Source organism: Seriola dumerili, unplaced genomic scaffold, assembly GCF_002260705.1.
Source record: "Seriola dumerili isolate Sdu_G_001 unplaced genomic scaffold, Sdu_1.0 BDQW01000147.1, whole genome shotgun sequence".
Lineage (NCBI taxonomy): Eukaryota > Metazoa > Chordata > Actinopteri > Carangiformes > Carangidae > Seriola > Seriola dumerili.
Window position 1 is genome coordinate 2,434,662 of NW_019174402.1, and position 24,114 is coordinate 2,458,775.

The 24,114-nt window shown below is 40.6% G+C and overlaps 1 protein-coding gene across 2 annotated transcripts in view; it reads left to right on the forward strand.

The window, feature by feature from the left end:
• Positions 1 to 24,114, forward strand: part of cdh13 (cadherin 13) — a 298,033-nt gene that overhangs the window by 239,893 nt on the left and 34,026 nt on the right. For both annotated transcript variants that reach the window (XM_022749887.1, XM_022749888.1), the window contains exons 10-12: positions 2,243 to 2,425; positions 2,519 to 2,772; positions 22,453 to 22,595. In XM_022749887.1, the coding sequence (XP_022605608.1) occupies positions 2,243 to 2,425; positions 2,519 to 2,772; positions 22,453 to 22,595 (580 nt within the window). The remainder of the gene's footprint in view (positions 1 to 2,242; positions 2,426 to 2,518; positions 2,773 to 22,452; positions 22,596 to 24,114) is intronic.

Consider the following 24,114-nt stretch of genomic DNA (forward strand, 5'->3'; position numbering starts at 1 on the left):
ATCTGACTGAGGTCTGCTGACAACAATTAGCAGAGAAGGAGGGAGTGATTGAAACTGAAAAATAAATGAGATGCACTGTGAGAAATGATGAGAAATGTGTTAATTTTGTTGTGCGCGCTGTTTGTCCATGCATTCAAGTGTTTACTGTCCTGTGAATTAATGTTTAGGCAAATGTGTTTTCTTGGATTTGACTGCAGAATGTGTGACTGCAGTAAATTAACTGTTACATCTCTTTACATGTTTTGTTTGTTTATCTGTTTTTGTCCTTCTAGAAGTTTCTTCCCTCTATTTAGCTGTAGTTTGTGAGGGTTCATTCATTCATTCAACCCATACACACACACACACACACACACACACACACACACACACACACCTCCTAGGGCTGGCCCTATGACAGCAGAGATACTCTCTTCTGACTGGGTGCCCTGTTTACATATGACAATGACAAAAGCAAAAATGTCACAAACAATAACAAACATTAAGGCCCCTGTTTTAATCGTGCAACCACAATGACGAGCGCAAAGCAGTAGGCCTTGAATGCACAAAAGAGCTGTATAGATATATAGATCAGAGGGCGTGGTGATTAACAAATATACTCACGCAGCCAGTCACATCACTGGTGTTCGTTACAGTGACACATGACGTCAACAGCTCGACAAATAAAAAGTGGGTTCCACAGAAAATCATATTGTTGTCTGGATGGTGCAGTGCGGCATGATACATAGCATGACAAATCTGCAGCCAGCAAGGCCGGCGGGTGGTGTGGTTTTTCATTTTGAGTTGTACAGTGATGATAGTAATAAAAAATATAATATGTTGATGAAGCCATTTATATGGAGACATCAATCTGACTATTTCAATTTCAGTTCTACTGTATCTGATGTCATAAGCTGTCACATCATATCTTAAAATGCGACACTGCAGCATTTGCACTGTTTTCACGAATAAAACGTGAAACACCACTTTTGCTAAAGTGATGGCTGGAAAAGGAGGCAGTGACTCACGAGATTGATAAACCACTCAAACTGAGTTGTTGTGGTGTGTGGGCTCATTTTGTTGCACCCTGGTTTCACTTCCACGTGATTTAGTCAAGGTAAACACAGTGGACAGCTGTGCTTTATAGCTGTAGATTCATCAATGTGTCATGTCCTGCTGCTTTCAGATTTTGCAGGAATTTAAAGTCATAGTTCTGGTTATTTGACGTGGGGTTGTGTGAGGTACTTATCCACAGTCAGTGCATTACCTGCAGTAGGTGTACTTTGGCGCCCGCCCACTTTGGAGAAGCAGGCAGAAGTACTGGCCCAGAAGCTGAGCAATGTAGTGCTCTGGACAGGGACAGCAGAAAAAAAACATCGCTTTATCTTGCCATCACACCGTCCTTTATGAGTCTGATCTGCAGCATAATACAGTGTGCGGCGTAAGTGCGCTTATTTGTTGGAGCACAGAAGTTCAATAGTTGAGAAATTATAGTGCCAAAGGAAAGGCCTGTTGGACCGCAAGATAAAGCAGTGAAAATATTCAAAATATATTGTTCACTTAGACTGATATTGATTTTTTTAGGTAGCTAGAACGTTTTATTCTGCTGTCCCCATCCACAGCAGCACACTACTCAGCATCTGTGCCTGCTTCTCCAAAGCGAGAGCACAGTGACTTAAGTCTACTGCAGGTAATACACTTACTAGGGATAAGTGCCTCATACATCCCCATGTCAAATAACCCAAACTATCACTTTAATGAACTAAAGGAGAATCTCTTCACACTGTTTAAAACAAGCAGTAAACTCATGCAGTGATACTAGGAACTTGGCCACAGTGATGTCACCACAAAAGTGAACAGACAATCTAGCGATAAGTGTATATATACTGCAGCATATTGTTAAGATGACAAGGTGATCATGCACAGGTGCGTAGGAGAATTGGCGGGAGCAGGAACCAGGAAGCCACACCCAGCATGTCCACATACACAAACAGAGAGACGGACGCAACGGAAACAACGGGAAGGGGAACACAGTGAAAACAGATGGGAGTGGGCGGAAGGCAGAGCAGAACCCTAACATTGTGCTGCCTCTAAAGTTCACATCACATTCTGTCTGAACACACCTTCAGATTTACAGTACCTAAATCAGCTCCTTATCGAAAGTCTTCATCTAGGCCATCCTCTCTGTCACATTTTATAGTCTCTAGAATCAGGTATCTTCAGTTCTCTCTCACTAATGATTTTATCTTTCTCCTGACCCTAACAGTTTGAGGCGTCTGTGAATGAGGGCTCGACGGGGGTGGTGGTCAACCTGACAGTAGACGACAGAGATGATCCAGCCACGGAGGCGTGGAGAGCGATCTACTCTATAATAAACGGAGATCCCACACAGAGCTTTGAGATCCAAACCAACCCAGACAATAATGAGGGAATGCTGTCAGTTGTCAAGGTAAAGTCAATGAGACTTCCAAATGCATTTATATATTGCACTACACAACATAATCATCCTTCCATTACCTTACCAACTATTTTCCCCATTCAGCCTCTGGACTACGAGGCCACAGCGTTCCACACACTACTCATCAAGGTAGAGAATGAGGATCCTCTGGTTCCTGATGTTGGCTACGGCCCCAGCGCCACAGCCACTGTCCATGTCACAGTCCTAGATGTCAACGAGGGTCCTGTCTTCTTCCCGGATCCCCTGACAGTCACCAAGATGGAAAACATCCCTGTGGGCAGCTTTGTGGCCTCACTCAATGCTACAGATCCAGATATATTACAGATACAAAACATCAGGTAAGAGTCGAAGTGAGACTAATTGAAATCGAGCTGCAGAATATCACTTGCCTTGTGTATAAGCAAATGAGATGCGAAAAAGCGTGAGAGAGAGCTTGTTTGTGTTGTGTGATTTAATGTCATCTGCTGTAGCTCGGAGCTCAAAATTGTCAGTAATGAGCTTTCTGATTTTCATTCATTTTCTCGCTGTTCAGTTGAACAGTATTATCAAGAATGGCTTGCTAATGAAACTCTTTGAGAAGGACTTTTAAAGCCTTCTTTCATATAAAAGCAGGTTTTGTTATGTCAGCGGTTTGCTATATTCTCCCTGTCAGATGATTCTAACAAGGTGATCTGGCATGTAGCAAAGTGCCAAAGAACCACAGTTTTAGCTTGTCAGATCATCATTTTCCTGCTGTCTTGACAACTCAATCTGTGGGTTCTCACCTCTGTCATGTGTTTCTGAGCCCTCATCATGCCGCCTTTTTATCTCCTCATCCCGATTCCATTCCTATATTCTCCAGTGTTTCCTTTGCCTGTTGCTGCTGCTTTCTGTCTGTGTTGTGTAAACAGATGAAATATATTGCCTGGACAATCGGCAATTTACTGACACAGGTCAAACCGTTCACCTCAGTCAACCGTAAAGTCAAAGTGGGGCAGCTCATTAATTTTAACTCTGTTACAGAAAAAGCCCTCTCTCAAATATTACCATCATAACAGGAAGGCTATTAGTTTCACTATGTGCTACAATAAAAATTGTTCCTCTTGCTGCCAGACGGAGCCCCATAGCGTGTGCTGCACTTTCTTTTACAAGATGGAAAAGTCATCATTGCATTTATTGGCTTTCAGACCTAATTTATACTCAATTTAGATAGCTCTTTTTCTGCACCCTTGGCGTTATCCATCATGTAAAAATAGTGTTAAGTAAACACATGGGGGATAATAATGACCCAGGGAAATAAAACCCACCAGATCGTGACTTTACTGTAAATTATTGATTGGGCTTTATGTACTCTAAAATGTGTACTCACTTTGTCAGTATCAAATGCTACATAACAGGAGTTAACACTGAGATCACGAGTCAACCAGTGGTCACTGTTACAGCACACCTTTGTACAGTATGTGAAGTATGTCCACTTGTACGAGGCTAGCAGCGTTTCGACGCAGAGAGCGTTCAGCCATGTTCTTCTCACATGCATTTGAGGGAACAGATAAGTAGTGACTTATTTTACTCATGCTGTATCCACTTTACCACAACCTGATGCTTCAAGCATATTTTATTACATTTTACATGAGTAACCATAATGACTGTGTGTTGGGCTCTGAACACTTCCAAAACGTGGGTGACCTGCACTCAGCACTGTGCTTGGACACTTCCTGTGTAGACACGGATGGAGCGCTGTAGCTCCGCCTCCTGAGTGAACAGCCGTGCTAGCTGCTCTGTGGGACATTCCTTAGACACCGAGGTGTTTTGAGCTAACTGCTAACGTCAGCATGCTAACATGGAACAATCCTTGAGCAGATATAATGTTTAGTGTGTTAACCATAATCGTGCATCGTACTAAATATAAAGTATAGCAGAGGCTGAGTGGAATTGCAAGTATACGGTCATAAACCAAAGTACAGGAGAAATAATATTATTACAATTCATCGTGAGGATACAATTAATGTGTGTAATAAATTTCATAGCAATCCATCCAATAGTTGTCGAGTCATTTCACTGAAAACGTCACAGGATCACCAAAGTTGTTAGGATTCATCCTGGCACCAAGGATATATGCACCAAATTTCAATAGCTGGGGATATTTTTGTCTGGTTCAAAGTGACTGACTGGCACTACCATCCATGGAGCCCAGCTGCAAGCATGGCTTAAAGGATTCTTAGATCAGTAGTATCCTGTAGGTTTATTCTAAATTGATACCATTGGAACCACAATTGATATAACTTAAAGTACAAATGTATATGCAAAGACATGAAAGTTAAAAAGCAACCAGCCAATGTAAACAGTGATTTTATGTATCAGACTATCCAGGAGTGAGGGAAGCCTCAACCAAACCCAGTATGAGGTTTATATTCTTTTTCTTCATTCTGCATTCAGTCTTGCATCTTATCTACTTGTCCTTCAGTAACACATTCACCTCTTCTGAATAGCACTCCAACAGAAAAAGTTTCCACTCATGCAAGACTGAAGTTTCAATAGAATGTTGTCATTGAATAAACACTGAACAGCATAACAGCATGATTTTCTATATTACTCGCTCAGGTTGATTTTTAAGCTATATTGATCACATAAAAGTGTTCTCTCAAGATTTTGGTGATGTTTCATCTATCTATAGCCACAGAGGGCTCTGAGTTTTTGACATCTTCGTTGCATCTTTGACTCATCTTCCAAGACATAGATCTGTATCTTTCTAACTTTATCCTTCCTGCTCCTCTTATCTTCCGCATACATTTCTGTATTTATTTCATGGCCTCTGTGTTTGTTGTCATTTTATCCTGTGACATTTTGGGAATAACAGTGATTTTGAAGTGTCGTAACTGTGACCTGCAGATTGAGGATACTGGGAAAGACAGACAGTTGGAGAGTTGGAAATGCAGAGGTAGCACACACATAAAAAACAAAATCAGATCTGTTTACCTTCCTCGCTCCTTCCCTTTCTGTCTCTGCATAACTGTGCAAGTATCGTGCGTGCATGCATGCATGCATGCACGTCTATCAGTGTGTCTGCCCCTGGGATGCGTACATCAAATGCATTTGACATAGTACACAATCGGTCTGACTTGCTGCTCAGGGTCCTGCACAGTGACTGTGAATATTTGTGAGAACAACATTCATGCTTTAACCATTAACCTCAGATCCAGTTTGTTAACACAGAGAATGATAATGCACATAAAGAGACCTACTCATGCCTACTTTATATTTTCTATAACTGTCTGGTCTGTGCACTTTTTGTTAATAAACAGCATGTGGAGAAACACAGGGTCATAAAGTGGCCAGCTGCTAAATTAACTTAAGCAACTCAACTCACTGCTTAGGCCTGTTGTTACCTGGGGTCCTCCTGTGAATTACAATAATTGGAGCGGTCATCCATGTTCTTAAATCTGTGCAAATCTGCCATGTGTGACATTTCTGGGTAGCAGCTCGACCCAAAAGCAGACCCTGGTCCCACCCAGACAGAATTAACACTCCAGCGGGAAATGAAATATTTGCCATGCTACTTTAACTCAATTCATCAATTCAGGTGGCATTTTAGCCAGCGCCAAATTACAGGAGGCTGCTCATCACATATTCTGCTGAAAGCTCACGTGTCCCTTGTCACGAGCTGAGCTGATTAAACTCCCTAAAAGGAAGCTCAAGTCTTCGTGCACATAACCTTACCGATGCTTGCTGTGTTCCAAGTCCATACTACATACTTATTGCATACAGTATTTACTATACACTAATTGTAATTTTTGCAGCTAGTCTACAAAAGATTTCATAGTCATTTTTTATTTGCTGTGACATTCACAAAGCTGTTCCACCACCATCCACAATCAGTCATAATGTTTTCCTGCTGTGAACAGCTCCATCATTTTCGTTGTGCATTGCACTGTGGGAGAAACGTGTCCATCAAAAATCGAGCATTTTTAATATGCATACTGACTTTTTTTGAGCATATTTTATTTTGTCACTTTTCCAGTGTGAATGCATAACATACTCCAAACCCACTGAGGACACACTGACTTTAACTTTAAAAGCCCTCCACACCTGTGGTTCCCCTCCTCTTGTGTTTTCACTTATTTAACTGATTAGACCTCTTCTCAGTACTGTTTTACCAACATCTATCAAACCCTGTACAGTTCCTCCTGGTTCATTGCAGCAAATTACACATTTTAATATGATTGATCACCACTTGCAGTTTTAAAATCACACAACGTCCCCTATAGAAATATAATCAATGAGCACTGCAGGAAAATTTGCTTGTCACACACACACACACCCAAGCAGCAATTCAGCCAGCATTCATTTTATTATTTACACCTGTGCTTCTCCTACCGTCAAAATGTCTTCTGTGAATGAGGTCTACTGTCAAGGAGTCAGCAATGTGATAGCGCGTAATAAGGCACAGGGAAGGTAATGGCAGTGGCTCAAATGCTAACAACAAAATCAGAGAATAATCTGCGGTAACTTTTGTCTGTACATACTGAAACACTGCTTAGCCAATGCAGCACAGGTGCACATGCAGGTGGTGATGACAGCAGCAGTCAGGTGACCTACAGCTGCAGGAAGCTCACTGAGGACATCTGGAGGGCAGGAACACAATAGCAAAAGGGGGAAAGTGGTGTAGGAGTCATTATGACACTTTGTCCATAAGCAGTAAAGATTTCACTACAAATTACCTAATGAGGCATAAATCACTGCAGTTTCAGTCTTCATACATGTTTTACACAGGATAACAGAATGAAGATCAAGCCTGAAGACGACTTTAGTTTGAGGTCCAATCACTCAAATTGATTGATTCAGCAATTGATTGTATTTGAAGTTGGAGAATGCAGGAATAAGCTACAAACCGCTGTAGCAGTAAGAAGGACCAGGCTGTGCTGTGAAGGGTTCTCATTAGCCTGATTTCTAGCCCACAGCCAAGCAGGGTTAGTCAGGGCTATCTCATTATCCAGGTTATTACGCATCTTTCCTTTACCTATTTTTTTCCTAATGTTGTTAAGGAACAGGTTATTTGCCCGCAAGGGTGTAACATTTCAGCCAATAAATAAAATCTGTTACACTTTGACCACAAACACTTTGAAGTAGCCCAGATTCTGATGAGCCCCAAACGGTCTCACAGTCGTTAATGATCTCATCACTTCTCTGCCTTCCTTTCATAACTTTGATGATGTGAAGGGAAAGATTTTCTGGAAGAGATATAATTAAATCAGAATGATAAAAGAAATGTTCCACACAACATCTACCATTCACATGAGTCACATGATGCAACTATTAATAGTTTCTTTTTTAAATATTAAATAGCATTAATTAAAACATTGCTCAGGGCAAACAAGAGTTATGTTTTTAATTTGCCTTATTTAGCACAAGGGTGAAATGAATAATTAAAAACAAAAACAGAGCTATTTGTCTTTTCTGATACATCACTATATGCCGCTCTTTCCCTCAAACTGACCCTACATAGTCTCCTGTTCTCCCTCGTAAACAGACAAGTTACATAATTACACCAAATATGAGTCGTTTTAATCCTGTTCAATATTTAGGCCAAACTATTAGGCTCTGGGGGGATTTGACTCATGTTTCTGCTGAAGAAGTTTTCAAGTCCTCTTTACTGGTTTAGGGCTTTAGTTGAGCAAAATGGTTTTATGAGAGTGCAGAGGAAGACGGCAGACACTCAGTGACAGCGTGGACGGGAGACAGGGAAAGTTAGACTTGTTTTTGACTCTGGTAAACCTCCAACTACAGAAGTGTTTTGCTTGATGCGTGGGCACTTGACATTGAGAAAATGTATTGCACTTCAGGGTAGATTTGTACCCTGAAATTTGGAAGAAAGTTTAGTCTGAAAGTTTACTCTGATATTCTTCAAATCCTATCTTAAACTCGGCTCTTCACGCTGCTGTGGTGCCAATCCGGTAGGCTGTGAAGAGAGGAGCAAATAATTTGAAGTGTCATTAGGAAGTTTGGCTAATTTAATTAGGTCTCATTTCCAGCGACAGGACTCTCATCAGTTGTCGAATAACTATTTACACTCAAGTAATTGGTGCTTGATGGGAAAAGGAGACTGCGTTTTCAGCAGAAAATAAGGAACCTCACCTGCACTCATAGCCTTAGTTTGAACACAGCAGTGTAGAACTTCTCTGCAGAGTTGAGACTGACATTGGCCAGACAAGAAAATTGTTTTTTTGTTTTGTTTGTTTTCTTGTTATTTGCCTTGTTTAGCGTGTGTGGTTTGTGGTCTTCTCTTTCAAGCGATCAGAGTAAATATTTGCCGCTCTTGTACACTAAAAGCAGACAACAGGTCGAATCATACCAGACATTTCCAAAGGTTTTTCCACCACATTGAGAAGCTGTGGAGACAGGAGACAGAATGACTTGAACAATGGTTTGATTGAAAATTTGAAGGGAAAAAAAAACAGGCAATAGAAATGAAAATAAAACCAACTCCAGAGTGTTTATGAATGTACATGTTGTTACATAGCACCATACTACCCAGGTTACCCAACACTCAGAGGTCTCGAGCCTCAGCTCCTTCTCGACTGTGACTTCTCCATCTCCTCCAAAATACATTTAAGTTGTGTTCTTCGTCTTGCTTTTGAAAATAGAGAGAATCTCAAACAGTTGGGTTATCCATTATTCAGTAGCTACCTGTCTACTTTCACTTCTCACTCTGGTCATATTCAAGTTAAAAGGGATAGGACTTAAAAGAAGAGGGATGGGGAGCTGGAATGTCAGGCTCCAAAACTGGCAGGTAGCTTTGAGGAGGTAAGTAAGGAGATGAGGAAAGAGAGAGTGTGAGACAGATCGGACAGACAGACTTGCGAGAATGACTGTGTTTGTGTGTGTGTGTGTGTGTGTGTGCGCGTGCGTGTGTTGAACACTACTACTAAGGCTGACTTGAGAGAGGTCAGATATTGTGATCACCTGCAGATCGGCCTGAAATTGTCGCTGTCTGCACAGGATAACCAAGGAGGAAAGAGAGATAGAGGATGCAGGACATGAGAGAAAGACGACAGCCACACACACCAAGAGAGCAAACTGGGTAGGATATAATGCATTGAGTAGTAGTTCACTCACTGACTTTCCCAAGAATTTAATAATAATAGCAGTTTGACATTAATGACGATTTGATTGGCTGCAAATGTGTCTAGCCAGATATGCTGGGCCAGTTAAATATGCTGGTTGCTGCAAAGTGCACAAACTACACTGATATGGATGAAACAGGAGAATAAAGAGAAAATCAATGATGAACTTTTGCTAACTAATTCCAAAAGTTATCCCCAAGTTCAAAGTGGCCATGCACACACAGCAGCAGAGCACATTTGTTTGGCCAGAAGTTTGCCACAAAGAAGTGAAACACAACTAAATGCATTGAGCCTACAACCACTCCGGCTACGTCTCTATGTCTCCCTTTCTCTCAACACATCACATTAAAAATTAACCCTGTAAAAAAAGATGCACTAACTGGGTCACCCACACAGCTTAAGAAATTCTTTGTGTAGGCTAAGTCTTCAGAGTTCAACAGTAACAAGTGTGAAGAAGCAATAGTGGACTTTTTAAGTTCTTTAGTCTTCAGCAACAATATCTGCAACGGCCTTAAATACTACTACTCTACACAGTTACACAGTTTCACACCATTTTTTTCCTGAATTGCTGAGTCCTTGTGCAGATTATAGTTAGTAGCCCAGTTCAATCCATATCCCAATGACAAACCTTTTTTTAAACGGTTTTAGAAATTTGTATTCACTCAGATTTTTCACTCAAAGAAATTTCCTTTCTTTTTTCTCTTTTTGTTTTCTTCTTTTGACCTGGTGGTGAAAGGCCACCCAGCCACTGAATGTATTTTTTTCTTTTATGAATTCTTCAGGAAAAAATGCAGAACAATTGCATTTACTTTAAAGGCATTTATTGGATATTTATGTGGAAATTACAGTGAATGTGGCACAGTATGTGGTGCATTTCTCCTCATCACTCCTCAACAATATTCAGGTCATCACTACACAGAGTAACCAGTCCACCATCATGACTTTGACCATTCAGCAGTATGTGAAATCTGTGTGTGACCAGATTTTGGTTTCTGTTTGGTTCTGTTCTGCTGTTGTTTTTATGCTCACCCACACTATCGCTTTTACATCTTATTTGTGCATTGGGAGCTGGAGATCATGTCTCAGCCAAAATTAATGTAATTTGTGAAGAGGCACAAATTCCATAAAATGCCATATCGCAGGCCCTTTGTCATAACTTTATCCTCTAGTATGTGCACAAACCATTGGTCCATTTGACAAGGGGGTCCTAATATTCCAGTATATATATTTTTCAGTATGATAAGTTCAGTTTATCAGTGTATTCATTCAAACAATATTCATTCTGTACTAATTAGTGAATAGAAATAAAAATGCTGATACAAACTTATCAGTCCAGGCTGTTTAAGGGCCCTCTCCACACTGGAGCCCTGAGTAATCAATTCCACTGTTCCACCCACTGCGCACAGAGGATACTAGCTATCATGCCTGCGTGCAGGCTTCACCTGTAAGCTGCCAGAAACACTGCATTCCTGCAACTAATGGCACATATTTCCTACAAATATTGTTGAATCACTTGTTTGCAACTATGTTGAATTTTCCCTTTCATTAAGCCCTGTCATTTAGTTTGATAAAAAACACCTACACATTTAAACATCCTTATTTATGCCATGGCTCAACTCCAACATAAAAGTAAACAGGGGGGGCATGTAAACTGGGGAATGTGCTTCTGATATAAATTTAGTTTTTGCGGTGCACAGGCATCAATACGTGAAATCAATATCATCCTTTTTCTTTGTAGTGCTGTAAGAAAAAGGACAATTTGAAGTTTGAACCAATTCTCAGTTTCTGTCCTTTGTCATCAGAAACTGAAAACACAATATGTGTGCAATCTACAGATGTTCGTGACCTTAACATAGCTTCAACTAGGGAATGGCATGTCAGTCTCAGTAATGAGCATTTTGGTGAGTGCTTATTGCGTGAGACATGTTGAAAGGTAATTCTATTTTGCTGCAGATACTTTACCAAACTGCCACCCACTGTGGGACGGCGCAACGTTGCTACTGTAGTGTTTGAGGCAGCATTACATCATCTTAAAGAAGAAGATGAGCTGTCTTAGAAAAACTTCTCAAGGATATGAGTTGTAGCTTTTCATTTTAAAGTCACCGTGCGGAGCGGGATAGGCTGAGGCACACAGTCTCCTCCATTTTCTTTGTCTCGCTTCTTCCTGTCCTTCTGGGATGTGGAGGGGCTGATTACAGGCTAATCAGATGTTTAGATTTGTTTCTCATTTATAGCGGCTGAGTAAACACATGCTGAACGTGTGGTAAAGGAAAGAAGAGTGAGTGAGTGGGAGAGAGAGAGAAAGACAGAGTGGGTGGGAGGGAGAGGCTTTAGTCATATAGTCAGTGTGCCAGGAAATAATTAAAACAATCCTAAAAGATGCCAAGAGGAACAGACAGAGAGAGGGATGCTGTGCTGTGAAGCAGGAGTAAATTGCTTTTCTTCCTGTTAATTAAAGGGTTATGGTTTTCAACTGATGCAACGAGGTTCTATTTTGCACCTTAAATTGATAATAACTTTTTTGTTCTGTGGTCTGTTACTCAAGCTTACTAATTTATGAAAATGATGTTACACTCAATGAGAACGGTACACTGGTGTCACTTTATGTGTATGTGCAGACACACTCTTGTACATACAGTGGCTGGTGTGCTCTCTCTGTGCAGTCGTGTGTCAAAGGAGTGTCCTTGCATACTCGTCTCTGTTCCTGCCAGATATTGACAGTGCAAACCTTTTATTTCATCTTTGATTTTCAGCCCGCAGTCTGTCTGCTCTCGCTCCACTGTTGCTGTTAAGTCGACACAGTGGGTCTTTGTTCAGGGTACTCAGCAGAGCGTCTGCAGTTGTTGAGTGGAGCTGGCAGAGAGCCTCAGCTAGACTTTACCTGGCTCACAGCAAACAATAGTCAATGGGCTGAAGAGAGCAGAGAGAGCCTCTGAGGCTTTTTGAGGTTGTGTGAGAGGTAAATCAAACTTAGGCTGAATCCATATTCAGTCACACTCTTACACAGGTTTCACTCAAGTTAGGATGCAACACTGGGTTGGTAACTGTGGGGGGACAACAGGCACAGCAAAGAGACTGTGCTCTCTGGTGTTGCCACCCATGAAGACGTGCAAGGAGGAAGGTGAAAGAGAATAATGGAAGAAACAGAAATGTAAAGTGGCATCTATCAAAGGCATCATTAGGACAGGATCATTTTCTTCTGTAAACACCAGTCTTTACCTCTCTACTGTGTCCCTGTTGTCTTTTTTTCACCTTTTTCTCCTTCACACTTTCACACTTACAGAACTGATGTGCTCGTTGCTACTTACATCATTATCGTACAGCATCGTACACCTTAATTTAAACTGCCTCACACACTTCCGTTCCCGCCTTCTTTTGCACCTTCTCCTAGGTTCACATACTTTTCTCACCGGCACATACAAAAAGACAAACCTCGACTGAGTCTCCGACAGATGATTGATGCGACGTGTGCCAGCGTTTGCTTTCCCCTTTCTCAGCGCTGTCACATTTATTTCCCCTGTATAGACCTGCTGCACTGTGCTGATACAGAGCAGAAATATGAACAGGTGTGACGTGGGTAATTTGTCCTCATGGCCTGGAGCATTGGTTGGCTAAAAGTGGGCAGCTAAGCTCAGTTTAAAGTTGAAATCCAGCCCAGGGTGGCTGACTGTGGTCTTTGTACGAGACCCCGAGGAATCACATATTTTTCAAACATAATGGCTTCAAAGCCAAATTCTCTCTCTCTCTCTCTCTCTCTCTCTCTCTCTCTCTCTCTCTCTCTCGCTCTCTCTTTCTCGCTCTCTGATGAGAAAACAGGCAAAAATAATAAAATGTTATTATCACAGATCAAAAGGTATGCAAATGTTTTTGACCTCTGACTTATATTCCAGTAAATGACCCACTTAAGCTTAGTAACACATGTTCAAAGTGAAGTGCAGTGCTTGTTAGTATTCCTTTATGCCATGTCTGTTGGTGGAGGCCCTGTGCTGTCTGAACAACTGAGTTGGGTACCTGGTACTTTCAGAAAAGATTAATTAGATGGGTCTGGCCTCTAAGGTCTGCAAGCAAAATAAACAGCTGAAGCTTATTTTAAAAAGTCATCTGTACTAGCTTGATTTTATTTATCCTAACATTCAACAATTGTCTGGCCACTTAAATCTCCATATGGGGTCTGCAGATTTGGCCACTGTAGTCCAAATAAGCTCTCTGTGAAAACCTGGAATCTTTTGAAACAGCTCATTAGCGTAAAGAGAAGCACAGAAGTTCAATTACCATTAAATCCTCTTGCTACATCAGAAGGAAATATACATCCAATATGTCTGTGTTTGTTGGCCGCTTAGTGCTGAGCCAGTTGTGTACAGTGGGTTTTTAGAGCTTTTTCACTGAAAATTGCTTGCAACAATCGAGCCTCACCGTGAGAGCAGTGAGAGTGAAGCAAAACAGTGAAGTTGCAGGCCATGAAATGAAACAATATGCTGAAATACACTATGACACCTGAAGAGGACTGCAGAGTGAGGTGGTGATTGTCTGTGGTGTTACCACAAGCGGCACTTGTCACAGGTAGTCATGTGATCCATTGTTAACATGACGATATAAACCAAAACCGCATCATGAAGGTACCCATACTGTGTAAGCTGTGAGTTTGTTCTTTAGTGATTTTCACCATTTATTTATATCTCCAGGTTCCCTATCGTACTCCATAGGAGCTCTGAGCATGTTTGACTATAGGACAGGTCAGGCCACTGGTCTTCTATAAATGTGATGGGCTGCATCCAAAATTGATTTAGAGATAACTGGTTTAACGGTGAGCTCTGGCATTGAGGGTTGTGGGAGTGGGATGGTTACAGCTTTGCAAAACAGGATCTGTACGGCACAGCTGATTGCCAGAGAAGAAGTAGAGTCGGGAGGAGACGGGTGGAGATGGAGAGGGCAGAGAATTCGTTTTTATTACACACTTATTCACAGTTCCAGTGTCAAGCGTCCCTGTCTTATCTGCATTCTCAGTCCCTCTCCTTATCTCACTCTCCCTGCTCAGCCCCTTTCCATTTCTTTCCTCCTCCTCTTTCCTTCCTGGCCACAAATTTGGATGAACTGTACAGTTGTTATGGCCAAAACAAGTCGTTAGAGCCCCTGTACTTTTATTGCGCATTTCTTGATTGATGCCCTCATATCTATTGCTCACACACACTCAGCTGCTTTCAGATATAAACCAACTATTAGCATTGGCACTGTTCCGTCCCCTTTCTCTCAGTAAGTTAGACTCCAATCACTAGAAGATCTTGCTGGCAAATGAGAGAGAAGAAAGTGATAGAGAGACAGATAAAGACAGTAAGATAAAGTTGGAGCCAGCAGAGAGATCAAGAGAGAAAGTCAGACAAACCAGGGGAAGAGAGGGGGGAAGTGAGAGAAATGTGTAATAGGTTTTTCTGTTATATGCTGTCATTGGCATCCAAGTGTATAAGTGTACACTTGTCTAAGTTGCAGTGCACTGCAGAAAACTGAAAATAGGTAACACTGACACTTAAACAAGCAAGACTAAGCTTTTGTGTGGTGTTGGTGGTGTGTGTGTGTATTTGTGTGTGCGTGTGTGTGTATCAGTAAAGAGGAGTATGAGTGAGAGAAAATAGGGTTTGCATTAAAGTTAATGTTGCATAAATTGAATTCAATTTCATAATAGAGTTTCACAGGAGTACAAAATGGGCACCTTATCAGGTGACCAAACAGAGCAGAGGTACATAACCTTCTATTTTCCTTACAGACACATACGTACAGCCATTTTAATATTCAAATTGAATCCTTTTCCCTTAACCTCAGATAGTAGGAGTCATTATGATTTAAACCTCGTAGAAACACCTGGGAATAACACGTTGCACCTGTGTTGTTTGACACTGATCTTTGTCTCATTATGCATCTGTGTCTTCTCCTTACCGCTGGGCCTTTTAATCAGCCAAACAGTAGTCTAGCTTCCAGCCTTTCCAGTGCCCCTACCTGTATTCATTATGTACCTTTGAACAACTCGCAACCGCCTGAAAATGAAATGACGCCTGCAACACCCTGATATACAGTAGGTGTTTGGGTAATGAGCTTTGTCACTAAAAGAAAGGATTTTTCACAGTTTCATTTCATTATTGAAGTAAGCCCAAAAGCACAACAAAAAATATTATACAAGGATTAAAACAGTAATATGAACATAAAAGCATTGGCATATTCTTTGCATGTATTTTTCCATTACATAAATTTCCCTAAGCCCCCCCCCCCCAAAATCATCTCACAGTTCACTGGAGGGGGGTCTACGACCTGAGGTTGCCTCACTACTTCAAACCAATTTACCTCTTAAATTCAGTATATGCATGACCTGACCAGTCATCCTGGATTGTTGGGGCTGTTTTGTCAAACTTAATGATGCACATTTGTAGAGAGGGAGGTGAGGACATGAATATCCATCACACTCCTGGAAAACAACAGAGGCTCAGCAGAAAAACAGGCTCAGCTTTAAGGGAGAGATGGATGACTTCAGCGTGCGCTTTGAGAGTTTCATGTGGACTCAAATGTGATCTGTAGCTCTTGATGTTAGGCGCCTGTCTGTGTGTGTGTGTGTGTGTGTGTGTGTGTGTGTGTGTGTGTGTGTGTGTGTGTGTGTGTGTGTGTTGTGTGTGACTCTGCAAATCTGACTTGAACAGAAGAAAAAAGGAATACTTCAAAGTGGAAGACTGAGGTTATTAGCAGTGTGTAATTATTTTAAAAACCCACATTCTTTCTCTGCGTTCTCATTTGTTACTTTAGAAGATGGTGTTGACTTGCACATGCCACAGTGCAATAGATGCCATGAGCATCACCAAATAACCTTAGGCACTGAGAGGTTTGCTAGTGTTCAGAGAAAGTCCTCCTGTCTAGATTCTGTTCAACCGATATATATAATCCCACTTGGCTATATCTTCCAAGAGTACATGGTGACTAATCATAGCTATGCAGACGACACACAGATTTATTTAGCTCTTTCACTGAAGGACTTCTGTCCCATTGACTCACAAAAAGTGAATGCAATAAAACCTCCACCCATAAGACTTTCGGCAATGTTATAACAACATCATGCTACTTCCACCATTGGAACTTTTGAGAGGACAATCATTATTGACATAACCTCAGCATTTTAGCAAATCAGTACTGACGGCCCGCCTTTGTGTTCTCTAACACCTAAAAAATACTACTACTTACATATTTTACAGTATGTTATATAAGAATAAAATGTATTTCATTTAGTTTAGTTTGAATGTGTAGAAAAACATCTGCAGCTGAAATGTCTTTTGAGAAACAAGATTACTTAATTCAAACTCCCATTTGTGTTAAGATCACAATTGGTATAACATTTTAATCCATTAGATATTGAATTTGATGACACAAGAAAACTATAAATCAGTTAAGAATAATTGACAAAACCATTTAAGATTATTAGGCTAAATTTCTCAACGCTAGCATGACATAAAAAAACTGGAGGAGCTGAGAAGCTTCTGTATTAAAATGTTCATTGTCCAAGTCAAAGTACATTTTTAAAACACATCAGAGATCCACTCTGAGTAACAGTGTATAATGTTGATCCAGAAAAACTAAGTATTTAAAAAAGGAAACTACACAATAACTGCACTATGTTACTACTACTTAGAAGAAGTGCCAGCAAAATGTCTCACGTAAGTGAAAACAAACAAGAGCAATAATCAGCATTTATGCAAAGAGCTTTCCTTTATGGCACTCACTGCTCAGCTTTCATTTTCTCTCTAAATTAGCTCTTACCATAAATTGTCTCTTTCTTACTCTGTGTATCCCACCCACACCTGCTATTGACAAACATGAACAGATGCACACAATATATACTAGCACTTTGCTCCTGATGGAACTGGATTACAAGTGGGCGGCAAGCCTGATTTCTCTCTCCTACTCTCAAAAACCTTTGAGTTGTCAGAGAACACTGAGGAACAAGGCTCAGATCAGAGTTATAAAGAGCTCATCTGTCTCAACTCATCTACAAGGGCGACAGCGAAGTGCTGCTCTCAGATAAGAACTTCTGAATTAGCTGTCAAAATAAATTATTTACATCCTCAGCATTTATTGGTAAAGACTGTCTTTTTAGTTTTCTCACAGATCATCTTATTGTAAGTCCCTGAAAATTACATTATTTTCAACGTAAAAGCAGATAATTTCAGGTTTGACTAATAATTGAAAGTAACTATTTGTTTTTAATAAAAACTGAAAGGATGGCTTCTCAGAGAGGCTTATGTAAAATAATTTTAAAAGTTCTCATAGGCTGGTATTGTATCACGTCTCTGGCCGCGGATCACCTTTAATGAGACACCTCGACAGTCAGACAGATGCACTACATTCCTGCCATCCCCTGCCAGGCTCCTGTGTGTCCTCTTAGTGCTAAGAGCTATCCCTTAGCAAAACATACACACTTACCCCCACACACACACATGCCCACACAACCCCTGACTGAGCTCTGATGTCAGCTATAGCAGCTCAGAGTAGCCCCTAAGGGCATAGTTCTGCAGTCCAGTGGAAAGAGTAATATAACAACCTGCTTTTCTCTTACATTGGGGTCACAGTGTGTGCCTCACAACACAGCACTTTCTGCCACTCAAGCAAAAGTCTGGATGAATCACCATGCTGTTATGAGAATTATTTTACAGTGCAAGCAGAACGGACAGGCCGCTTTTTACATTAAGTTCTTTATTTTACTTTTTGCTTGCTCCTGTGTGTGCATATTCAAAGTGGATAGCGTGTGTATTTGCAACTAAATGAGGACGTGTGTGGTCAGTGTGTATGTGCATTGTCTCATTTGTAGACTGATTTGTTTGGGCCCTCTCTGGTTTTGGAGATAAACACATAGAACCAGATATGAATATTCCTAATGGCTTTTTAATGTCTTTCTAATTTGCCCTTTAAAGAGCTCTAATGGACTGTCCCCGTGTTTGCACAGAGAGGAGGAACAGTGGATCTGACTCATTTAGTGGTTACCTTTGAGCCAGCAGACAGAAGCATTATACTTCTCCAGAACTTCTACTGTAGTAAGAAACATAATAGTCTGATATTTACTCAACAAAATGAATAGCTCCTTTGTATTTTGCAAGGTTTGAGCTTTAGAGCCAATGATGGAGTTTATGTGAAGTGAAAATTAACAATTAAGAGAAGATTTCAGGAATGAACACAGGCAGGTTGGGCATAAATGTGGTTATTAAAGTAATAGTTCAACATTTTAGGAAATGTTTTTGCACTTTTCTTGCCAAGAATTAAATGAGAAGATAACCTGTAAGCTGGGACTGGTCACCATGATGTTGCCAGGAAGCTTCAGCGAGAGATAGTCCAGCACACAACCCTTCTGTAAAACCACAACATTTCACAGTTTGATCTCTATGTATTAAACAAATGAGATATAACGTGGTAATGAGTGAGCTTTTTTGGGCAGAGCCAGGCTGGTTGTTTACCCCTTTTTCCAGTCTGTAGTTTTGTCCCAATTCAGGGGCCATACTGAGGATGCAGTCTAGACCGTGACAGGCCAAACCAAAATGGACATTCTGGCCTACAGAGGATTTTTGATTTTGATCACCAGCTGTGCCCACCCTTACTGTTGCGATGTCGACAACATGAAACTTTTTTTTAATAAACCTTGAGGTTTTAAGGCCCTTTTTTTAACAGCTATACCATTAGCTGTTCAACTGAGTTGAAACCCAATACATTTAAAGTGTAATCCTTGGGCTCTCTGTCAGTGTTGTTTGCTGCCATATTATTTTCATATTTTCATTACTGCTGTGCAATGAATCTTGGGATACATTGGGCCACTGTTACGCGACTATGCAGCCTCCAAAGGATGAGTTGGAACTCAGAATTGGGACACAGCTTTTGTGCTAAGCAAAGCTAAGTGGCTGAAAAAGGGTTTTACTCAAATATATCTAACTATTTCTTCAAAAGAATTGTGAACAAGATATGTGCTGAGGCTACCCTGTCCTCTAGAAAATGGTAGCTGGACTGCACTGACATAGCACTTTTCGTCTTAGTCTTATCCACCACTCAAAGCGCTTTACAATACATGCTCCATTCACCCATTCACACATCACAACCCTACGCTGGTGGAACAGCCATCAGGGGCAATTTTGGTTGAATCATAACGTTTATATGTCCTTGTGATTATATGTCCTACTAAATGTATTTTCTGTTGTTTAGTTGTATATAAACATAGTTTATCAGAGACAGGGTTGACTGCAGAGTACAGTTAGTTGAAAAATACTAATTTCAGTTGTTTCTGTTGGACACGCAGTGTAATGGAGACAGTAAATGTTCCCAAAAACATCTTTGGTATTTGTGTATTGCAATTTCTAGTTACTTATCAGCTGACATGCACACTAATAACATTATATCTGTGATAAGAAAAGAATTGGCCAATAATATTAGACAGTATCGTTGAGATGCATACAGTGTAGATTTATTGGTTGGCCCTTTTTTTGACATCAAATACCCTAAAAGCTTGTGTGTGTGTGTGTGTGTGTGTGTGTGTGTGTGTGTGTGTGTCTGTGTGTCTGTGTGTGTGTGTGTGTGTGTGTGTGTGTGTGTGTGTGTCTGTGTGTGTGTGTGTGTGTTTCTCTGTCACAGTGTTTTACTGATGAAACAGTGATGTAAGAGATCACACTATGTTTCTGATAGTGTAGTCAGTGATAGGAGCAGTGCGACATAGGGAGGTTAATAAGCTATGAGTTGGGTATGTTTTATTGGAGGAGCTTGCCTTATGAATCGGGCGGTTTCTCTATGTGTGTGTGTGTGTGTGTGTGTGTTTATGCGTATGTACGCCTGCGTACGTGCGTGTTTGTGTGTGTGTACCAGACAGAAAGATGGGAAGAAAGAGAGCATGTAAAGTGATATATGTGTCATTATTAATAGCGTATTTAGCCTCACAGGTGTGCCTCTTTTGTCATTGTATAACATATGTTCTGTTTAACAGTAGTAATCACTGGCACTGAAAGTGTGTGTGAGCGAGAGCAGGAGGGGAAAGGTGTGAGCAGAGGTTGATTGCAAAGCCATTTCCCAAGGCTTTGTTGCACTCTGTTAGCTGAAGAGCTCCATTTCAAAGACAATTTGTCTACTGCTCAGCACTTTGGCAAAGAGTGGCCTTGTGGTGAGGAATGTGTCTGTGTGTGTGCGTGTGCGTGTGTGCATGTGTGCGTGTGTGTGTGTTTGTGCCTTTTATGCACATATGAGTAATGTTTCAAAGGAAAAGAGCTTATGTATAAGCTTGTGTGCCCATATAAGTATATTGTAACAGTATATGCATGTGTGTGTGTGTGTGCGCACGCATTTGTGTATGTATATAGAAAAGTGGTGCACCAGAACTCCTAAATCAATCACTTGTGACATTAACACAGATGCAAGCCCCCTCCAATCATCATCTACCAGCCATCAGTGGCCTGGCTGAGTGGCCACATTAGCAGGGTCATGATCCGCTCTTCAGCTTGTTCTCAAGGCGATGCTAGCTTGGCTGTTCGCCCACAAGATTTTTGGAGAGGTCCTCCATCATCTTCAAACCGTAGACCAGCAGGAGCTGCCGCTGCAGTCACACTGAGATGGGGCCTATGCACACGAAGTGACTCTGGGCCCATTTTCACACCATTTTTTTGTTCTCTTGGCAATATTATTAAATCTATAACTATACTAATAACTATACAACATCCCACTTTCTTTCACTAAACAAATCTTAGTCAAACTCTTAATTAAAATGTCAGGTCTTTCAACATAAGATAATGACCTTCTGTCTCAATAAAGGTCCATTACCTTCTGCAGTTGAGGGAAATAAAGGACCTCATCACTATTTGAGGAAATATGGGAGTTGAAATCAATGCCCCCTGGTGATGTAATAGAAAATGTGTTTGCAAAATCATTTTGAAAGAGGATTGGCTGATGGTAAAAGTCCAACACTTGGCTACTCACTCACTCACAGGTACAGCGCTGGCCTGTGGCCGGAGCAGCAAAACATAAAGGATTGTTAAGTTATTTTAGGTATACGTCAGAATTTTCAACACTCTTGAAATGTCGCCTGTGTAGTATCTTACGTCAGATGGTGAAACCCTGTCGGACTGCATTTTTCTAGTGGTATATTTTGATTAGAGCGTTTGTTATTGATTTGATTTGAGTATAGCATTTTTATTGATTGTGCCATCTTCTAAATCCCTCACAAGACACTGGAACTGCTTGTTTTTAGACTTGCCGGACCTGCCGGGTTCTCACCTCCTCTGTTTTAATCATTTGCAGTAGTAACTCAGAAAGCTTTTGTTTGAAAGGCCACACTAAAAAGATGAATAATGTGCCATCTTAGCGACATCTTTAGATTCTTTAAAAATGAAAAGAAAAAGAAAATGTTTTTTTTTTTTGTAGCTAAGCTTTTTTAATATATATATTTATTTTCTTTTCATGCAATTGTTAACTGGTCTTGCTATGCATATGTGCAACATTCGGATGCGATGTAACAAAACTTCAGTATTATTGAAGATATGTGAAGCTATAAATATCTAAAACATGTATGTGTCTTTCATTAAGCAGTAGTGTGCACAGTAGGAAAAGCAACCACATTTCGTATGCCCTATGTCCCAAAAATGTAATATCTCAAAGTATTGTTTTTCTAAATGGGAATGTTTTTTAAGCTTGTGTTTTGGAAATTCAGATACACACAGTACGAGACAAATATGGAGTTTTTGAATGTCTGTGTTGTGTTTATCAGTCTGAGTTGCATGGAACGGAAAAAACTACAGGCCCAAAATAAACTGGGAAGGCAACTTTTCTGCATGATACACTGTGTATTTGATGTTATGGTGCTTATATGGTAAAAACTTCTTCCTTTATTTATTTATTTATTTATTTATTTATTTTTTTACTGTACCCCAGGTATGCTGTTCTGCGAGACCCAGCAGGCTGGCTGAGTGTGAATCCAGTCAGAGGAACTGTCAACACTTCAGCCTCACTGGATCGTGAGTCTCCTTATGTCCATGACAATAAATACACAGCTGTCTTCATCGCCACAGATAACGGTGAGTTGCAGAAACCCCCACTGAATGAAAACTAGAGAAGGCAATTAGATGTAAACAGTATGTGACATATGTAAAATAATCTATAAGACCAGAACCTTCAAATCAATAAATGTCCATTTTGCTACTTTTTCACTGATATAATGCAACAGTAATTGGTAGCTAGTCAATGAGAGGCTTTGAATTTACTCTCTGAAACTGATTATAAAAAGTTAACTTTAACTACCACTTTAAACAAACATGTTTTTATAAAGTATTCGATGTGTTTAAAGTGTTTTTAAGGGAATTAGAACTGGATAAAGATTCTTCTTAGTGCAGTGGGAGCATGCCAGCAAGGTTTCCCACCATAGATCCATTCTTTTGTTTTTCAAATAACTCCTCCTGGGTGACGAGTGTTGGTGTAGAATTGTTGAAGCAAACATGAAAAGGTAGAAACAAATGAGTACAGTAGACCGTGTATAAGTACAGTAGACCTACATACTTGGAAAGGACTTACTTTGTCTATTAGTTTGACCTGGTCACAGTGAAAGTGTCACTTTCCCATGGTGACATTGGGATGGTCTTAAGTGGGACTGCCTCTATTGGAGCATATGGTGGCTGGTTGGCAGTGTCAGTGGAGCTGTTACTCTGAGACTTTCCGAGGCACAGATGAAAGTGTTGAGATGGCCCGGCGCGTCTCTCTTTTCTTCTCTTTGGTTCACTCTCCATCTCACCGTCTCTCTGTGTCTCTCTGTCTCTTTGTCCCCCTCTCTCTCTGTCTCTCTCCCTCTCACTATCAATCTATCTGGTCTCCTGTGCTCAGGGAGATTCTGACAGATCCATTAGAGGAACTGAGAGATTCTATTAGTAGGCAGCAGAATAGCACTGTTGTGCTGGGGAATTCGGCAGCCTTAGATAGATGAGCGTTGAAAGAGGAGTAAGGATGGGGCAGGAGAAGAAGGTGGAGGAGGTGGAAGGGTCAAGCGAGGAAGAGAAAGGGAGGGACATAAAGGGGAGATAAAAGGAAAAAGATATAGAGCCATGGAAGTGAGTAAGGAAGATGTGGAGAAGAGAAATGGTGAAGATTATGAGTGGACACAGAGTAAGATTAGTGTTGGAGCCAGAGGGAAGACAATACAACTTGATATTACAGTGGAAATCGAAACTTAAAGTGATCACGTCTGTCTGGGTCAAATTGATGTCTATAAGTGGATGATTATTATAACTAACATTCATATATTTATTACATGTTTAGATGTTGAGATATTTCAGTGGATAAATTAAAAATTTGATCTGCTGGTAGAGCTAGAGAGAGAGAGTCAAGGGATGGACAAAGTTATTCGGATTCATCCTCTGAGGATTATTTATGTTTAAGATGTGAGATAGTTAAGATACACTCATGTCCATGCTGCTTTCTTTTGCACAAAATGCACATATAAAGATTCAGGCGAGTAGAACCATAAAAATCCCTGAACCTCGACCTTAAACAACTTACTGTCCCAACGTTTGAATACATGTGGCTCTCGTGCGGTTGAAATGTGAG